Here is an 18,448-nt window from a genome sequence, read left to right as displayed (position 1 = left end):
GCTTATTTTTGAAGTTTGTTACACTTAATTATAAGGTTCTTAACTAGTATTTTGTTAATTTCTGCCAGCCAAGATTTTGCATGAGAAGTGTAAACACAAAGTTTGGAAAATGATACTGGGAAATACATTTCCTGCTCATTAAACAAAATTAAAAATGATCAAAACATGACTTTCTTCATTTAGTGAAAGATATGTGTAGATATTCACATAAAAATACAATCATGAGAGCTTTCATATTTATTCAGCTTCACCAAAAACCCAAAACTGTGTCTGAAAAATTAGCTATCTAAATATCAATTGTTCATTATTGTGACATAATAATGTGTGGCAGAGAGATATGCCTACATTAAACAAACTGTTAACATTCCTGACCTTTCTGCAAATGGGCAAAGGGAAACCTTAAAAAATCAAACTTACAGCCAGAAGCTAGTCATGCCTCACACCTGATATCCTGAGGAGGTTGGGATCTGAGGGTCACAGTTCAGAGCTAGGCTGGGTAAGCAAGTCTGTGAGAGTCTCCTCTCCAATTAACCACCAGAAAACCAGAAGTGGTGCTATGACTCCAAGTTGTTGAGCAAAAGAGCTCAGAGACAGCGCCCAGGCCCTGAGATCAAGCACAGCAACCAACATAAATAAATAATAATAAAAATCAAACTTTCAAGGTGTAAGAAGATACAGAAATTCATTTCACCTTTAATACCTGGAACAAGTTTTACAGCCATAGTTGTAATTTACATATACAGTGGAGCTCACTGAAAAAGGTTCCTGTTGCAACACACAGCAAGAACTTGTATGATAATGTAGACAGACTGCTACAGAGTGCAGCAAGATAAACTCACTGAGGAAATCTGAACATTTTCATAATGGAACTATTTTCAGTGAGTTAAGTATTTTCTTAATGCTATACATTACATATTATAAAAATGACCATTATCACTGCAGAATGTGCTAACAATTGTTAGCAATTAATGTTTTATACATAGGTAATTTTATTTAAGGTATGTGGCTCTCCAAATGTTAATACATGAAATGCTAAGTTTAAACACAGTAAGATAAGCCCCTACGATGGAGATTCAGGACATCTAAAACCTTGATCATTATTGCACCTATTTTCCTACAGAAAAATGAAATTTTTACATCATAATCCTCCCCAAAAGTGAACAGACAGGTTGTAAAATTACAAACTTATTGGCATTAAACATGAACAAAATGTACAACGAATTTTTTTGTGAAATGATATACAAAATATTAATGTGCAATGAAATTTGGTTTACTACAATCATGCAAATAAAGATCCTCCACAATCATTTTTTGTATGCTTTATAAAATGGCTTTAAAGATATATTTCCATAAATATTTCCAATGCAATTTAGGCAATGACAAAAATACAAAGTTATCCTTTATTCGTTGTTGATTTTAAAACATGCCTTGTTACTGCTAAACAGAAACAGCACTATTTGGGAGCTGAGCTAATCAAACATTTCAGAACCATTGCATCCTGATCAACATTAGCTGACACACTATACAGCAGCCTCCCGTCATCACTGGTGTTCTGTACTGTTATAAGTGAATGAAGTTCAGCACTGACAGATTAAGACACACTTTAAAACCTCTTTGTAAAAATAAAAGGTTGCCTCCTAAGCATTAAAGGAAAATAATCACATCAACTGTGATACTCACTGGAAAATAGTAAAATGTCATTTTCTAAAATAGTAGCTTCTTTATTACAGTTCCCATCTGTCATAACCAATTTTGGAAATATACCTTAAACATAATGGTGTGTTATATGATAACGCTCCACTATTCATCGTGATAAAGTTTAATAAGTTAGAATACGATTTTCTTCTCTGTTGTCAATAACCATGAAAATAACAAAAGAACAGCACCTGAAACACTAAACTGAACGATGTTAGTTAAGTAGTAATGTATGTTTTGGTTCAAAATACAGTTTACACAACTGTATAAAGGATACTGCCATAAATAATTTGTTCCTGTACTTTGCAGATCTGCTATAAATGCAAGCCTACTCGCTCTGATCCAGTATCAGAAAGAGCAAGACGCTGTCCACAGTAACTGGTGTAGCTACCTATGTCACCTCCTTCCTGCTCCCACCCCCCCAAAAAAGACAATTTTTTTGGCTCCAAAATAAAGTACAATAATAAACTCTTGATGAAAAACTATGTTATAGGGCAATCTATCATATACTATGGCTAAATGTGAATTTACAGAAAAAAGCACATCTCATTTTCAGCACTTTTTTTCATAAACATGCAACTCACTATAAAATACAAAACACTTGGCTTTCAAGAACAGATTTATAAGGACACTGCATCAATAAAATTTTTCTTTCTGCTTAACTTTACACTGTTATGGAGAACTGGGACTTTTCTAATGTGTATATATCAGATCTTATAGTCTAGTAATTTGAATTTTCTGAACATAATGTTCAAGAGAAAATATCTATACACAATAACATTCTAGACTATTAAAAACTCAAGTTACAGAATTTTATTGATACAGTAGATTAATAACTGAAAAGGGATGATAAAACAGGATAAAGGATTCAGTACATTATTTTATAACACACTCTTTAAAATTAAAATATTTTAAATCTCTCTCTTCTTACAATTTTCATTGCCATGAAAGGCCAGACAATTCTGGGACCAATACTGAGGTGTAAAGCAATCAGACAACTCCAGGATTATTTCATAATTTGTATGGTGCCCTCCCGTCTGCGGCATGGTTCTGGGGGCACTGGCGGACAGGTCAGCACCACTGAAGATGAAGGTGCCCAGAAGTAGACACTAGGTAAGATACACAAGGAGGAGAGACCAAGCAGCTCTCCAACAAACAGTGACATCAAGAAAAAACGACACCAATTGTTGAGAAGTATTTTTTCACAGTAAAATTGCAGAGAATACAAATACAAACACTGACAGATTACTGCTTAAGGCCTTTCCTAACAAGCTCTTTTCGAATCAATAGATCCAATAAACAGTTGGGTACTGTCAGTTTAAAGCCGTAGATAAAAGCTATACAAGCACTTCAGAAGTCAGAAACATAAAAATTAAAAAAAAAAATTTATTTACAAGTTTCTTCGTAGTTTATGTCTACACAGCCATCAAACATCACAAGACTTCATTCGGCCATCATTACCGCTGTGTGCATTGCCAGCATGTGACCATTCACGTGAGGTCATGAGAAAGGCCCACTGTCCTGCTTCCAACAGTTGCATTTTATGTATCAAGGGCTTTATTCAGCCTCACACTTGGAAATAAAAATTCCCAAAGCTTTCACAAAGAAAAGTTAATTACATCTGTTTCATCGCCTTTCCCTTTTAGAACTCCTCCGTCGTACCTTAAGAGAAAAGTCACCAGATGGTTAATTAAAATGGGCATGCATAAATAATCATTTTTTTTCATTTTTAAAATAATGTTCTTATTCTTAAACAGGTTTCAATGATTTTTTTTTTTTTTTTTGCACTGGGTGGGGGAGTGGTCAGTCATGGTGCTTGAACTCTGGGCCTGGGCTCTGTCCCTGAGTTCTTCAGCATAAGGCTACCACCCACCTCTTTAGCCACAGTGCCACTTCCAGTATTCTGGTAGAGATAGAGAGTCTCATGGACTTTAGAACCAGGACCGGCTTTGAACCTCGATTCTCAGATCAGCCTCCTGAGTAGCTAGGATTACAGCGGTAAACCACCACTCCCTGCTCAGTGATCATTTTTTTTTCTAATAGTATTTTTTCTTTAATAATATTTATGTTTCAACCTATTCTTTCATAGTATAATTCTACATATCCATAAAAAGTATGGGGGCAATTTTGCTTCCTAAATTTTTACTAAATATTTTGTCTACAGCCATACCTCCCTGAACGCTCCTGATCTTGTCTAAATTCTTTTTCTTATATATACTTTTTTTTCATATATTTTTATTGTAATTAATAGAAGGCTTACATTATATTCACCAGATAGAAGATAGAAATATTGATACCCTTTCTCATGTCATGGTCCCCATTTCCCTTCCCCTTTCCCCCCCTCCCTGCACAACCTGATTTCCCTCTACCCTCTCCTATTTCAAATAACCAATTAAGCATATATAAAATATATCAGATAACAAGATGAAATACTGTAACAATATGAGATAACCAAGGGACAGTAAAAGAGATGAGAGATAACATAGTACTAAGGACAACAATCATTCATTATATGGCTTTTGTTTCTTTATCCTGGAGGTCCTTAAATTTAGCATCATACTATATGGCCTTATTTATCTAGATTTTGTTCTACTGTGAATCTCTGCTAGGAGAGCCCAAGGTCAGTAATCATTTTTTAACTGATTCTAATTCTTGCTTGCTCCTTCTCTAAAGCCACTCTCCCAAAGGTAAAAACCTTTCTGCCTCTGGCTAAACCCTTACATGCCCATAAAGTAGCCTTTCCCAAGCAGCAAATAATTTACATTTGTTTAGAAGGTGATTTACAGAAGCTGAGCTCTACAGTAACAAATTCAAGCAAACATATTTTCATTCTTTCTGTGGTAAAGAAAATGCTTGATGCTCATGAGCATGCACTGACAGTTGTCTTTTTGGAAAAGCCCAACTGAACCTGGTTTCCAACAAGTACCAATTACATAAAGCAACCTGAAATTCAAACACATCAGCATTTACTGGTAAGTACTAATGACAACTTAAAACATTAGTTCAATAGAGGTCAGTACTAACACCAGGAATGTAAAAAGAACAGTTGAAATATGACTAGTTTACTGTGTAGTTCTTCTCTGATGAAAACATCATTTGCTATGGACTCTTCACTCTTGTTTTTATATCCCCAACAAACCCTTGAAGAAATAAGCCAAGGTAAGAATAACAAGTGTCTGGAGCACCAATATTAAACTGCTACTTGAACTTGATGATACTCAGGTAGACTTGATGCTTAGATGATCATTCACTGGGCTACACCTATTCTACTTAATTTCAGCTCCTATCAAAGTTTTGTTCTCCATTATTCAAGCTAGTAAAAGAAGGACACGATATAAACTAATAAACACAGGGAGATTCTTAGAAAACAGAGCAAGTGTTAAATGGCCTTAACAAAATATAACTTTTGTATCCCACAGAGGACATATATAAACATACATTTATTACAGAAACCTCCTCTTCCTCTGTCTCTTCCTGTGGAGCATCGTCATGGACAGGAGAGCTGCCCTGAAACACATCTGCTTCTTCACTTGAATCATTCTCTTTAGTAGCTACTTGTTTGGAGCGTCCTACACGGCTGAAGTAAAAAAATACATAAAATAAAATCAACATTATGATCTTTAAGTTGTAGATTATATCAGAGCAAGTGCTTCAAGCATTTCATAAATTCCTCCATGAATTTTATCCTTAATTATGTCATGCGGTGTTTTTAAATTCTGATCCTTGAACTGTTCTTTGAGGGGTGATGGGGCCTGAACTCAGGGCTGGTCAGGTACTGTCCTGGAACATTTCTGCTACTTGACCTGCTACTTGAGCCACAGCTCCATTTTCGGCTTTTTGGTGGGTAGTTAATTGGAGATAAAGAGTTTCAAAGACTTTCTTGCGCAAGCTGGCTTTGAATTGCAGTCCTTAGCTCTCAGACTTCTGAGTAGCCAGGATTGCAGGCACGAGCCACTGGGACCTGGCTCTTAAATTACTTTTTACAGTTTCATATAGTGATCTAACATAAAACAAGAGTATGATTAAGACCATGCCATAATAGGCTTCAAAACACAACCTGAAATCTGCCCAATTTTTTATCTTTCCCAACTTAGTAAAGGCATCTTATGCAGTGAGCTGCTCAGTGCAGAGATTCTTTAAGTAGAAAACAGCGTGTCAGCCTATGTTGGGCAATACAGAAACCACCTACAAAAATCTTAAACCCATTCACTTATCTCTACCTCCACTGCCTTTACCCAATCCAAGCTATTTGTAACTTTTTGCTTCTTCTCTTTATAAAACAATGTTTAAAAAGCCTAAGAACAGCTGATGTCCCTCCTCAGAGATAGCTTTCCACTGGGCAGAGAATAATACTGTACTACATGAGGACTGTAATGCTTGTCTGTATTCTCATGACTTTCTCCATCCCAATTCTTGGCAACTACAGTCAACTAGCCAAGCCTTGTTTTCCTTCCCCTTTCTAAATGTGCCATTTTTTTTTCACCAAAACAGAAATGTCGGATATACTTCTCTATCCACTATATTCTATGACTATATGATCCCTACCACTCTCAAGAAAACTCATCTCCAAAATGAAACTTCTCATACTCCTCAATTCTCCCAAGATTTTTCCTTCAGGGCGTATCAGAAGTCCTAATTCAAGTTAGGTGCTGGCAGTTAATGCTTGCAATCCTAGCTACTCAGAATGCTGAGATCTGAGGATCACGGTTCAAAGACAGTCAGCAGACAAATCTGTGAGCCGCTTTATCTCTAATCAATAAGCAAGAAGTGAGAAGTGAAGCTAGGGTGAAAAAGCCTTAGTGAAAGGTCTTGAGTTCACGTCCCAGTACCAGAACAACAACAAAAAAATCAAACAGAAGTTCTAATCCCATATGCAAATATCATTATTTAAAGACTGCATGCCCATCAGATAGTCTCATGAAGAGAAGAACCATATCTGCTATGTGCAACTATACAGCAATTACAGAGAAAATCACAACTTTTTTGAATTCCATTGCAGAACACAGAGAAAGACAAATTACAATATATGTTATTATTCTAGCTACAGAAAAATCTTTGCAGATTAAGAGCTAGAACAAGACAAAGTAGAACATGGAATCTTTTCCTCTATTGACTTTGTCAAAGAAATACTTCAGCTTCAAGCATTCATGGGAAGACATACTTTAGGAAATACCAGAATTATCATCAAATAATGATCAATTTAATGGTACCCAGCTATAAAGAAACAAAACTTAGGACGGTGAGAACAATTTAACATCTATCACTGCTTTGTTATAAAATTAATTGCAAGTATGTACTACTGCGTGAAAATCCTTTGTTAAGAAACAGTGATTCTGGCTGGTGAAATCCACATACATACATGTATGAAGCTGCCATAATAATGTACTTACCTTTATCTTTAACCTGTGAGAAAAATTACATGAAGGCAAAAAGTATTGGCTAGACATTCATGTACTCTAAGATAACCAAATATTTAACCAAAATATATAGGCAACTCTAAAAAGTCAAGCTACTGATATATGCTGGATCATTCTCAGAAAAATAAGCACAATTTCTGATAGAGAGTTGTATCATTCAAAGCAATACTTTCAAATGTCCTAAATACAAAATAGATGGCTCTATAGTAACAATTTTGTAGCCTGAAATGAGAAAGAAACCTGGTTAGTGTGTTGTGATTATTTGAAAATATCAGTTTCAGGTACCATAAAATCTGTAGAGAAAATCTGTACATTATTTTGGTATTCATTTATATGAAGACCTATAAAAATGTACATATTTTAGGTAACTATTACCTAAGGGTTAACTGTAATATTAAGCCCCTAGGTAAAGGTTATGAAATGTATTTTACCTAGTATAATGGAACTAGGTATTTGGAATTTAAATACAGCAATATGTATATTTATAAATTAATGAACTTTTTGCAAGATAATTTAAAATTGGCTTGGAATTTAATATCATTTACAACTTACACATTTTTTTTGGGTTGTGATGGTGATGGCGTTTTTGATGGTCTTCCGCGTCCTTTCTGTGGTGTGGACTGTGTGGATTCAACTGCACTAGTTTCAGGAGATTCTGCTCTGCTTTGGGAAGACCCAAATGTGGATAGCATCAAATTATGATTTGTAATATGGGAAGTAAACAGATGTAGTCTAGAGCTGCCCACACTTACCTCTGTTGTACTTTCCTTGATGTGCGGTGCTGTTTGCTTTTTGACTTCTGTTCTGTATTTCCACTCTGTCTCTCTTCTTCCTCCTCTTCCTCTACTGCAGGTGTTCCGGATTTTTTTTTATTCCCTTTTTTAGATGTTTTCATTGTTGGTTCTTCCTTGGGTGTCCCTCCACCAAGAGGTTTTGGTGGCCGACCTCTTTTGCCCTTTTTTGGTGGACTGTTCTGTTCATCCTCATTTTCTAACAGATCTTCTTTGAGCCTCTTTTCCTCAGACCACTGCTGCTCATCTGATTCCGAAACTGTATGTCCTCTTTTCCGACCACGCTGATTGCCTTTAGGTTTCTGTTCCTGTACTAATTTAGATAGGTCATCCATTCCTAATTTCTCCTCTGGGTCTGTGACAGGAGTTTTTTTCCGGCTTCTAGGCTTCTCCAATTCTGACTGAAAAAGCAAGAGATAAAATTTTTGAAAAGTTTACTTTTACGTTTACTTTTGTGTGTGTGCATGCCAATCCTAAGGCTTCAACTTAGGGCCCAAGCAAAGTCCTTGAGCTTTTATGCTCAAGGTTAGTGTTCTATATCACTTGAGCTATAACTCACTTCTGGGTTTTTTGGTGCTTAATCAGAGATCAGAGTCTCCTGGGCTTTCATGCCCAAGCTGGCTTCAAGCCATGATGCTCAGCTCTGTCTTGAGTAGCAAGGGTTACAGGCATGAGACAAAGACACTCAGCTAAGTTTTCTTGTTAACAACAAACTGTTGGGGGGGGGCACTTGGCTAGGATGTGCAGGGCCCTACCTAGGTTCAATCTCTAGCATCACACATAAATACATAAATAAAAAAGTGCAGATTTTGAACAATGATATAAACAAAAATTTTGAAAAACAATTCTCATTTCCAAGCTAAAGTGCCTCAAAGGGACATACATCTCTCAAGATCAGTATTTTATTAAACAATGTATCTTATTGGTGAAGAGTTATTTCATAGAAAAGAATTAGTCATAAAAAAAAAAAACAAAGTATTAGGGCTGGGAGCATAGCCTAGCATGCACGAAGGCCTGGGTTTGATTTCTCGGAACCACACACACAGAAAAATCAAGAAGTGGAGCTATGACAGAATACTAGTCTTGAGCAAAAAGTGTCCAAGGACAGTGCCCAGGACCTGAGTTCAAGACCCCAGACTGATAAATAAAACTTAATAAATAAAACTTGATAAATAAACTTGATAAATAAAACTTAAATGAATAATTATATGATACATGCATAATGGAACATTAAATACTATGTTAGGTATTATGTTTACAACATCACAGACGAACTATTTTTATTTTCTAAATGGAGGTTTCATCATACATTAGTTAACAATTCCAGACTATGATGTGGCTCATGCCTATAATCCCAGATAGTCAGGAGACAGAGCCCAGGAGGATCTCAGTACAAGGCCAGCCAGGGCAAATAGCCAGACCTTACCTCAACCAGCAAGCCAGGCATGGCGGTACATGCTTGGAATAACAGGAGGGAGAACTGCAGTTCAAGATTAGCCTCGCACAAACTAAAACAATACCCCATTCAAAAAATAAATAAACCAAAAATGGATTCGGAGCACAGCATGGGTACACATGATGATACAGTGTGAGTCTAAAAAAAATGCAAGGCTCTGAGTTAAAACGAGTACTGTACCTTCCCCAAAGACATTCTGGAAATAACTTCTGAACCCTAAATTGGTATTAAGGGTGTAAACAACTAACAACAAAAACGTTTTTTTTAATCCATGGCTTTAAAAATTAAGATTAACTCCTAAATCTGGATATTCAGAGAATTTATGCAGGTACAAGCAGATGCGGAGATTCAGAAATTCTCCACAGACCCAAGAATGAAAAGTCATGTATAATACAAATTTATTTTCCAAAATGTCTGTACCAATTTATACTTATATTTGTCAAAATAGGGCAGGAGGCATGCCTCAGTAGTAGACCACCTTCCTGGCAAGTGAGAAGTCCTGAGTTCAAATCACCAATAAAATTTTTTTTAAAGAAAGGAAATACAGGGGAGACAAAGGTTGAAGGGAAAGGAGAAAAGAAAATCAAAGAGGGAAGAAAATAGAAATAGGTAAGAGAGAAGAAGAGGTGGGAAATGGGGAGGGGAGAAGGGTGAGCAAGAAGAAACAGAAAAGAAAATCAATGAAAGAAAAGCAACAAAAATGATCATAAACTGCTCAGCCATGACCTTGTAATTTTTACTCTCCTCTCCTATTTGTTTATTGGCTTCTGATTTAAAAGTAGACATTCTGACTAATTTTCTTTTCTATCCTTTTGTGTATGTTCTAAAGTCTCCCCTTTCTCGCGTTCAAAGACACACCTACGAATTCGAAAACTACTGATTTATAACACGTCTGATTATTTTGAATTATGTTTTCAAAAATAAGAATAATTCTGGGCTAATAAAACAACAGGACGATATTTTATTACATAAGGAGACATTTTTGTACCCTATGTTATTATGCCTCTTTTTTTAGATGTATTTATTTTCCCACATGGACTAAAAAAATCACACTGGAATTTTATAATTATAGATTCATTATCATATTTTTCTACTCCCTCTTTTCATGCAGGAATATGGCATCTCTTCAAGTCTTCTTGAAGACTTGTGGCTTACTAAGTTTATTTCTATTTTAACTTTAAATAGCAAATACAAAGGAATTTCATTCAACACTTATCAATTTACATGCATACTGCACATTGATTCACTCTTCCATCATTTTTCCCTGTCTATCCCAATCCCACCTATCTCCCCTTCAATAATTTACATTGTTTTATATCAGATATATATTTGAGATTTTGTCATTACAATAATTTCTGTAATAAATAGATTCGTTAGACTGATCAATAGATCGATATAAACATAATCTTAAAAAATAGATGAACTTATATCTAAAGATTTCAAAGCCAAGATACATACAGACACATATATGAGTAGCCATACTACATCCTTACTTTTTCATTTCTTTTTCTCTTAACATTAAAAAAAAAAAAAGGCAAAAAAAGTGATGGATTTGTCTCTTCTTTTTCATTATTTCAAGTCTTTCTGAGTTGGACCAACATTGTAGGAAGAACAATTATAAATAATAATAGTCACTTCTTTCTTGTTCCCAAGTTTCTTTTCCCCTTTGATGTAATGAGGATTACCTGCCATTGAGCCTCCCCAAACAATTTTTTTATTATTTTAGGGTGCTTTTGCCCCTTTCTTTAGATATGGTATCTTGTTATCTTTGCTTAAACTGGCATTAAACGCTAACCTTTTTACTTCTGCATCCTGAGTAGCTGAATTATGAATGTGTACCACTGAGGAATGTTTTTCAGTGTTTTGCTTTTATGAATAACAATTATTACAGACTGAAAGCAGATAAAAACTTTAAAATGTTAAAGAAGTATTGTTCTGGTATTAGTTTATGAAGAGATCTAGTAACATGATAAGACTCTATGTCATCAGTATATGTTTCCACAGAGATGGCCAATGTGGAATGTTTAGATGTACAAAGTTTGGATGCTTTTCCCATTGGCCCTGCTTCCTCTAAAGACATGCTTCCTTTCAACAAATCTACACATTTTTATTGTATCACTTATAACCCTTTGGACTTGCTGGGATCACCATAACTTTTATTCTGCTTTTGGGGCACCATTTGTTTTGGGAAGGCATAATTTTATAAAGTGAAGGGAGGCAACACACAAAATCATTTAAACACAATACCATAACACAGGACTGGACTTATCAGGAGCTTCTTTATAAATTCTAGGCCTGGCATTAGTGGCTCACACCTATAATCCAAACTACTCAGGAGGCTGAGAACTGAGGTTCGAGGTTCAAAGCCAGCCCTTGTGATTCAAGTGGTATAGCATTAGCCTTGAGCATTAAGTAGCTCAGTGTCCAAGCCCAGCGTTCCAAAAAGAATGGTTCTAATCTTTGCTCATGTTTTTTTGACATAATCTAGGATTATTACTTTTTACTTGTCCTTATTTGGTTATCAACTTTACTGTCAAACTATCTTTCTCTTTTGGTGGAAAGAAAAGACCTACAAGTGACTGAAATTTAGTTGGTTAGTATTTGAAATTTATATTCATGAATGGTAAAGTAACTTTTGTTAGCCTACCATGCACAAAGCCCTGGGTTTGATTCCTCGATACCACATGCACAAAAAAACTGGAAGTGGCAATGTGGCTCATGTGGTAGAATGCAAAGCCCAAGGGCAGTGCCCAGGCCCTGAGTTCAAGACCCAGAACTTATTTAAAAAGAAAAAAGAAACCAAGACATGAGAAAGGGTATCAATGTATGTGAAGTAATGCACCTTCCATCTGGCGAATGTAATGTAACCCTTCTATTAATTACAATAAAAAATATATGGGGGGAAAAAAGGTGACAAGTAAAAAAAAAAAAAGAAAACTAACTTGTTATGAAAGGATTGAGGAGCTCAAGCCCCTTGACCCACCAAAAATAACAAAAACAAACAACAACAACAACAAACCAGAAGCGGCACTGTGGTTCAAGTGGTAGAGCACTAGCCTTGAACGCAAAGAGGTTTAAGGATAGCACTTAAGCCCTAAGTTCAAGCCCCACAACTGGAGGGGGGGGAGGATAAAAAGGAAAGGAGGGGGGCCAGGAGTTTGGCCTAGTGGTAGAATGCTTGCCTACCATGCATGAAGACCCGGGTTCGAGTCATTGGTACCACATACATTAAAAAAAGCCAGAAGTGGTGCTGTGGCTCAAGTGGTAGAGCTCTATCCTTGAGAAAGTCCAAGGACAGTGCTCAGGCCCTGAGCCCAGGCCCAGAACTGGCCAAAAAAAAAAAAGGAAAGGAGGAAACAGGTTGTGTAAATACAGGTTAGAAGCTAGAAATGGGGAAAATACATTATTTAATGCTAATATGTTTTTCAAGTGTCAATCTCTAACAGGAATAATTGCTTTGCTGTGAAATTTTAATGTAAAATGGTAGCCTGCAAACAGCACTATCTCATTATACTCTATGGGATTTAAAACTGAACTTGTGTCTCAGAACATGATCCTCCTCTTTCAATGGTACTGGGAGGGGGGGAGGACCTAGTTTATATTAATAAGCTTGCTCTGGTAACTCTAAAAATGTTACATCCCACAACAGATAGTAAAAAGTGTCCTCTTCCTATAAGAATACAGCTAAATCTCAAGAACTAGACATTCAAAACTCTTCTCTGAAAATACTTTGTTTGGTATTGTTCTCAATTTGATTAAAATATAGTAACTATTACTATAATAACCATTATCCAAAAGTATGAATCACTGTAACAACAATGAAACAAGAGCAATAATTTATTATATTTTGACTAATCTATTCAGACGACTAGCCACAATTTCAGAATAGAAAACTGATTTAGAGAATCTAAGAGTTATTTAGAAAATGTTTGGAGCTGAAGTGAAAAACCATAATAAATTCAGTTATTAACTCCAGTGAATTACATTAGAATATGTATTTTGTACTTATACCAAATCATTGCTAAATGTCTGTTAAGTAATGCACCTTCTATTTGCAAATATAATGTAACTCTTCTATTAATTACAATAAAAATATATCTAAAAAAATTTAAAAAGGACAACATCTCCTTTGCTGTCCCTTGGTTATCTCATATTGTTATAGTATCTCACTTTGTTATCTGATATATTGAATTTATTTGTATTTTGTTATTTGAAATTTGATAAGGAAGGGGGGAAAACCAAGACGGGTGAGGGGTGGGGGGGGGGAGGGAAATGGGTACCAAGACATGTGAAAGGGTATCAATGTACGTCAATTAATGCACCTTCTATCTGGCAAATATCATGTAACCCTTTTACTAATTACAATAAAAAATGCAAAAAAAAGAAATTATAATCTATACAATGGTTTAATAATAGTAATAAAATAAAAATATATTCTAAAAAAAAAAAAAGATCTTTATAAATACTTCACTGTTAGCAGGGTGTGGTGGTTCATGCCTGTAATCCTAGCTACTCAGGACAGTAAGACTCTTCAATTAACCACTAGACAACCGGAAGTGGTGCTGTGGCTCAAGGGTTAGTTGGTAACCTTGAGGTAAAGAGCTCAGGGACAGCACCCAGGCCCAGAATTCAAGTCCCATGACCAACACACACACACACACACACACACACACACTCTCTCTCTCTCTCTCTCTCTCTCTCTCTCTCTCTCTCTCTCTCTCTCTCTCTCTCTCTCTACTGTTGCCAGTGGCTCATATCTCTCATACATTCTCATATATTCAAGAGGCTGAGATCTGAAGATTATTGTTCAAAGATAGCCCAAGCAAGAAAGTCTGTGTAACTCTTATCTCCAATTAAACACCAAAAAAGCAAAAAGTGGAGCTTTGGATCAAGTGGTTGAATGCCTTGAGCCTTGAGCACAAAAGCTCAGGGACAGCACCTAGGACTGGGAAGGTTCAAGCCCTAAGACTGGCAAACAACAACTGTACTCTTTCATACCTTTACTAGCAGCTTATTCACTACATGGTTCAAAAACATAAAAGAGAGCAGCCTTCAGAATTTTATTCCATTCATTACTCTCTTTTAAGGCTAAGTCTAAATATGCTGTGTTAAATTGGGGAGGAAGGGAGGGAGGGAGGGAGGGAGAAGGAGAGAAAGAGGGAAGGGAGGAGAGTGTAGGGGAAGAAGGGGGAGGAGAATGTAGGGGAAGAAGGGAGAGGTGGAGCGAAAGGAAAGGCAGGAGAGGAAGAAGCAATGGATAGAGAGGGGAAGAAGGGAAAGGGGAAGGGGAGGGAAAGCAAATAAAACCAACTAGTTCTGGGATTAGAATTCTCTTGTTTAAATCCAAAGGCCTAAAAAAGTATAATTACCAGGATGACAAGAATCATACAAATTCAATATAGTTAATTACATGATAGAGAAAAATTGTCAACTCAAATTTAAAACCACTAGAATCATATGAAATATGATAGTAATGCTAATAGGTTAAAGTATAAAAATTAATATTTATATAGTAAATTCTTATTAAAAATATTAGTGAATTCAAACCAAGTATCTCACCCTTACAAGATCAGAGTCGTCTCTCTTGTCACTTTTTTTTCCTGGCAAAGGTGAAGACATGGTGTAATCTTCATTTTCACTATGATCCATTTCAGAACTATCAAGCCTTTAATATAAACATTTGAAATTATTATTATAATCATTTAATAAAGTAATAAATCACAAGTTTATTTTGCTCATTTTTTGAAAGCTAAATTCTGAGGTGGAAATATAAAGAAAACTAAAATGCTTCATAGCACTCTGCCACTCTCTATACTCCTTGTCCTGGTCTCTGCTGCATTGCATACCCTAACATGGCACTGGTGGTATTCACTGCCTGGCTTTCTTGGTTAGAAAGCATGGAACTTTACCACTTTATTCACCAATGTAGGCTAAGCACTTAAACTTGTGTCTGGCACAGAGCAGGAACTCAACAAATACTTGTTACAAATTTAATAGTACATGCTCTCATGACTTTAAAAAGGCCTATCCTTCTATGACATCCATGGCCTGTTACTTAAACTTACACATTTTAAAACCCTAATTCTCCATCTCTGACCATTGAGAAGGTGAAATTTATTTCCCTTCCAATGAAAAAAAAAAAAAACAATCATTTTAAAAGCTATTTTTACAAACAAAAAAGTTTACGGATAGACATAGTAAAAGGAAATTCAAACTGTAGTAAATGAAGGAAAAACAATCTCCCTTCTATACAAGGTTAATCTCCCTCCTATACATGGTTATCATAGACATTGCTGAAGATTTTACATATTCTTCCCTAAACTTTCTAGACATACATAAACCAATGTAAATATAAATCCTTTCTCTTCTAACACTGCTGCAGCTCACTTGCAGTTCTCACTCACTGAGAACTGTGGAATCTGTTCCATGCACAGACCTTATCATTTCTCATGACTATGTATTCTACTATATGGCTATACTGTAATTTAACAGTTTTACACGTGCTAAATAATGAGGTACAAAACTAGACATGTGTGCTAAAATGATCTCAATAAGCCAAAATGAAAAGCAAGCTATGAATTTCTAAAAGTGTTATAATAGGCAAGTTACTCATTAACCTCCATGCAACTGAGAATAGACATTATTTTAGAGTTCCACAGCTTGTTGAAATAGTGAAACACAGAAAGTAGTATTTCTTATGTACTTACCTCCCTTTTATTCTTCCAGGAGAGCTTGGATTTGAGCTGCTACTTGCATTGCTTACAGTTTCCATTCGTGATGACTTGGTCTGTGATTGCTTGCCTGCTGATGAAAGTGGCTTATTAACAGCTCCTAGGACATTGGTTGTTTTCGGCTGAAATGAGAAACTTGTGTTTCTTTCTATTTGGTTAGAGCAAAAGCTTTACACATCGATAACCATAAATAATTTGCATTTACATATAAACATTTTTATTTAAAATGTTTATCTGTAAGTGAAGTGAGCATTATAAATAGAATGTAACTTGAATAAATTAAAAATCATATAGGTAATTTGCTGGCTAGAAAGGTGGTATAAGTGGTAGATTGCTTTACTCCTGAATCCTCATCCCACCATTTATTTGCCAGACATAGTCCATGAAGATGTGCACCTCTATAATCCCAACAAAGGAAGTTGAAGCAGGATTGTCACATCTGAAGCCAGTATCACAGTTACCCTAGTAGGCTTAATCAATTTAAACACAAAACGTAGACGAACAGCATGTGAGAATAAATGAACTGCCATGGGCAATCATGAAAACTGACTAGACTCTTGCTATGCAACAACATAGATGTATTTTTAAGATTATTATTATTGTTTTAAAATTAGGATAAGAAGCTGTAGAGACCAAGGTCTCTAGCTTTCATTACAAGCTAAATAAAAATAAGTTTATGTATCTCAGCTTGATCTATAAATGATTTCTTATAAGCAAATGAAACATATTCACTACCAGGAGTCACAAAATTTTTTACAGAAAAACACAAAAAACTACTACATAAAAATTAAAATGAGTCTAAAAACATACTTTTCCAGGAGTGAAAAATGATTTCATTTCTGGAGGCAGATAATTTTTGGTGTTACTGAAATTCTACAAGCAAGAGAAAAAGAAATAATCAGTGAAAACTGAATCCAACTTTCAATAAGGTACTTAAAAACCAACCAAGCACAAAATAGCTTTTTATTTTAAATGTATTTAAGGTAATCATTTTAAATACAAAATTTCTACTTATCCTATTTTATTACTACAGTAAACTAACTGCACAAATCCTAGCTACTCAAAAGACTGAATTTCTACTTATCCTGTTTTATTACTACAGTAAACTAACTGCACAAATCCTAGCTACTCAAGAGGCTGAGATATGAGTATTGAGGGTCAAAGCCAGCCGAGGCATGAAACTCCATAACAGCAGTTCATTCTGACTTCTAATCCTTCAGTTTGGCTCATATTTTGGCCTGATATTGCATTTTTAAATGTCTTCTTTTATTATTACCTTTAAGTAGTTTATGCAAAGGAAATTCAATTAAACATGTCAGTTTCTCAATGCAATGTGTCACCCCTTCCATATTTCCCAACTATTTCCAGCTATTTCCAAAGCCAAGTCCCAACTCCTCAAGTTGCCTGGTTCCATTTTCACATAGGTATACTGAATATTATGGCTGAATTTGCCTATCCCTCCTTTCTCCATTAATCTGGAAAACATGTTTCAACTTTGGAATAAAAGAATCACATTTATAAAACTCCTAACAGTCTTTCTACACTATTAGTCATGCATGGGCCAGCTATTGTTACCAATTTTCTCTTCTTGGTCTTCTACAATCTGGTGCTAAGAATATACTTTATTTCAACTTACACAAATCCTAAAGTAACTACCTTGTCAGGTTGGGTGAAGAAACGAGCTGGTAGTACTGGGTCTTTAGGAGATTCCAAACTGTATGTGGTACTCTTTGACATGATGATATTCATGGCAACATCACACACAGTGTACAGTTTCTGCAATGATATATTTTTTAAATTAGATATATAAGATGGCATCCTACACTCTGTAATTCCTAAAATACTTCTAGAACAGGCATCCAGTCTAAATTGTAAATTAATGTAAATAATCAGCCCATAAGACTCTAGACTGGAATTAACCACTAGAAAACTGTACTCCAAAAATGTACTCTCTTGCAGAGATCTTTAACTCTTGAGTAACATTTTAAAAGTTCCACGGTTATCTTCAGCCTAGAGTTCACTCTGTACATTTTCCCATTAGTTATAAACTCCAATCAAATGCTCATATTTCAGACTACCTATAGCAGTATAGTAGTTGCCCATTTTGGATTAACAGCTATCAACTCACTAATCTGTAGGCTTTGATCACATTGTTGCCATGCTCTTAGTATGGCTTCACATACTAAGAATGTTGAATGAATGTTGTTCATTCTAAAAATAACCAACAGATCATCCTGTTGTCTGTCTGTCTCTCTGTCTGTCTATCTATCTATCTATCGTGGGGGTTGAACTCTTTTTTTCAAGCCTGATGCTCTACTATTCACAATGACAGTCTGGTTTAAGTAGTAGAGCTCCAGG

General features: G+C 35.6%; 1 protein-coding gene across 6 annotated transcripts in view; it reads right to left on the bottom strand.

Annotated features, from left to right (window-relative positions):
- Positions 1–665: 665 nt before the first annotated feature.
- Positions 666–18,448, bottom strand: part of Pds5b (PDS5 cohesin associated factor B) — a 167,381-nt gene continuing 149,598 nt past the window's right edge. For 2 of the 6 annotated variants that reach the window (XM_090342241.1, XM_090342247.1), the window contains 8 exons: positions 17,747–17,866; positions 16,901–16,963; positions 16,067–16,212; positions 14,919–15,024; positions 7,865–8,304; positions 7,665–7,775; positions 5,134–5,272; positions 666–3,357 (listed from right to left, as the gene is read on the bottom strand). In XM_090342241.1, coding sequence (XP_090198367.1) covers positions 3,322–3,357; positions 5,134–5,272; positions 7,665–7,775; positions 7,865–8,304; positions 14,919–15,024; positions 16,067–16,212; positions 16,901–16,963; positions 17,747–17,866 — 1,161 coding nt within the window. In that variant the 3' untranslated portion in view covers positions 666–3,321. The remainder of the gene's footprint in view (positions 3,358–5,133; positions 5,273–7,664; positions 7,776–7,864; positions 8,305–14,918; positions 15,025–16,066; positions 16,213–16,900; positions 16,964–17,746; positions 17,867–18,448) is intronic. The other 4 variants (XM_090342242.1, XM_090342243.1, XM_090342245.1 and 1 more) reach the window with 4 other exon arrangements.

This window comes from Megascapheus bottae, chromosome 11, assembly GCF_031878675.1.
Source record: "Megascapheus bottae isolate mThoBot1 chromosome 11, mThoBot2.hap1, whole genome shotgun sequence".
NCBI classification, from domain to species: domain Eukaryota; kingdom Metazoa; phylum Chordata; class Mammalia; order Rodentia; family Geomyidae; genus Megascapheus; species Megascapheus bottae.
This window is presented reverse-complemented; position numbering and strand designations above follow the sequence as displayed.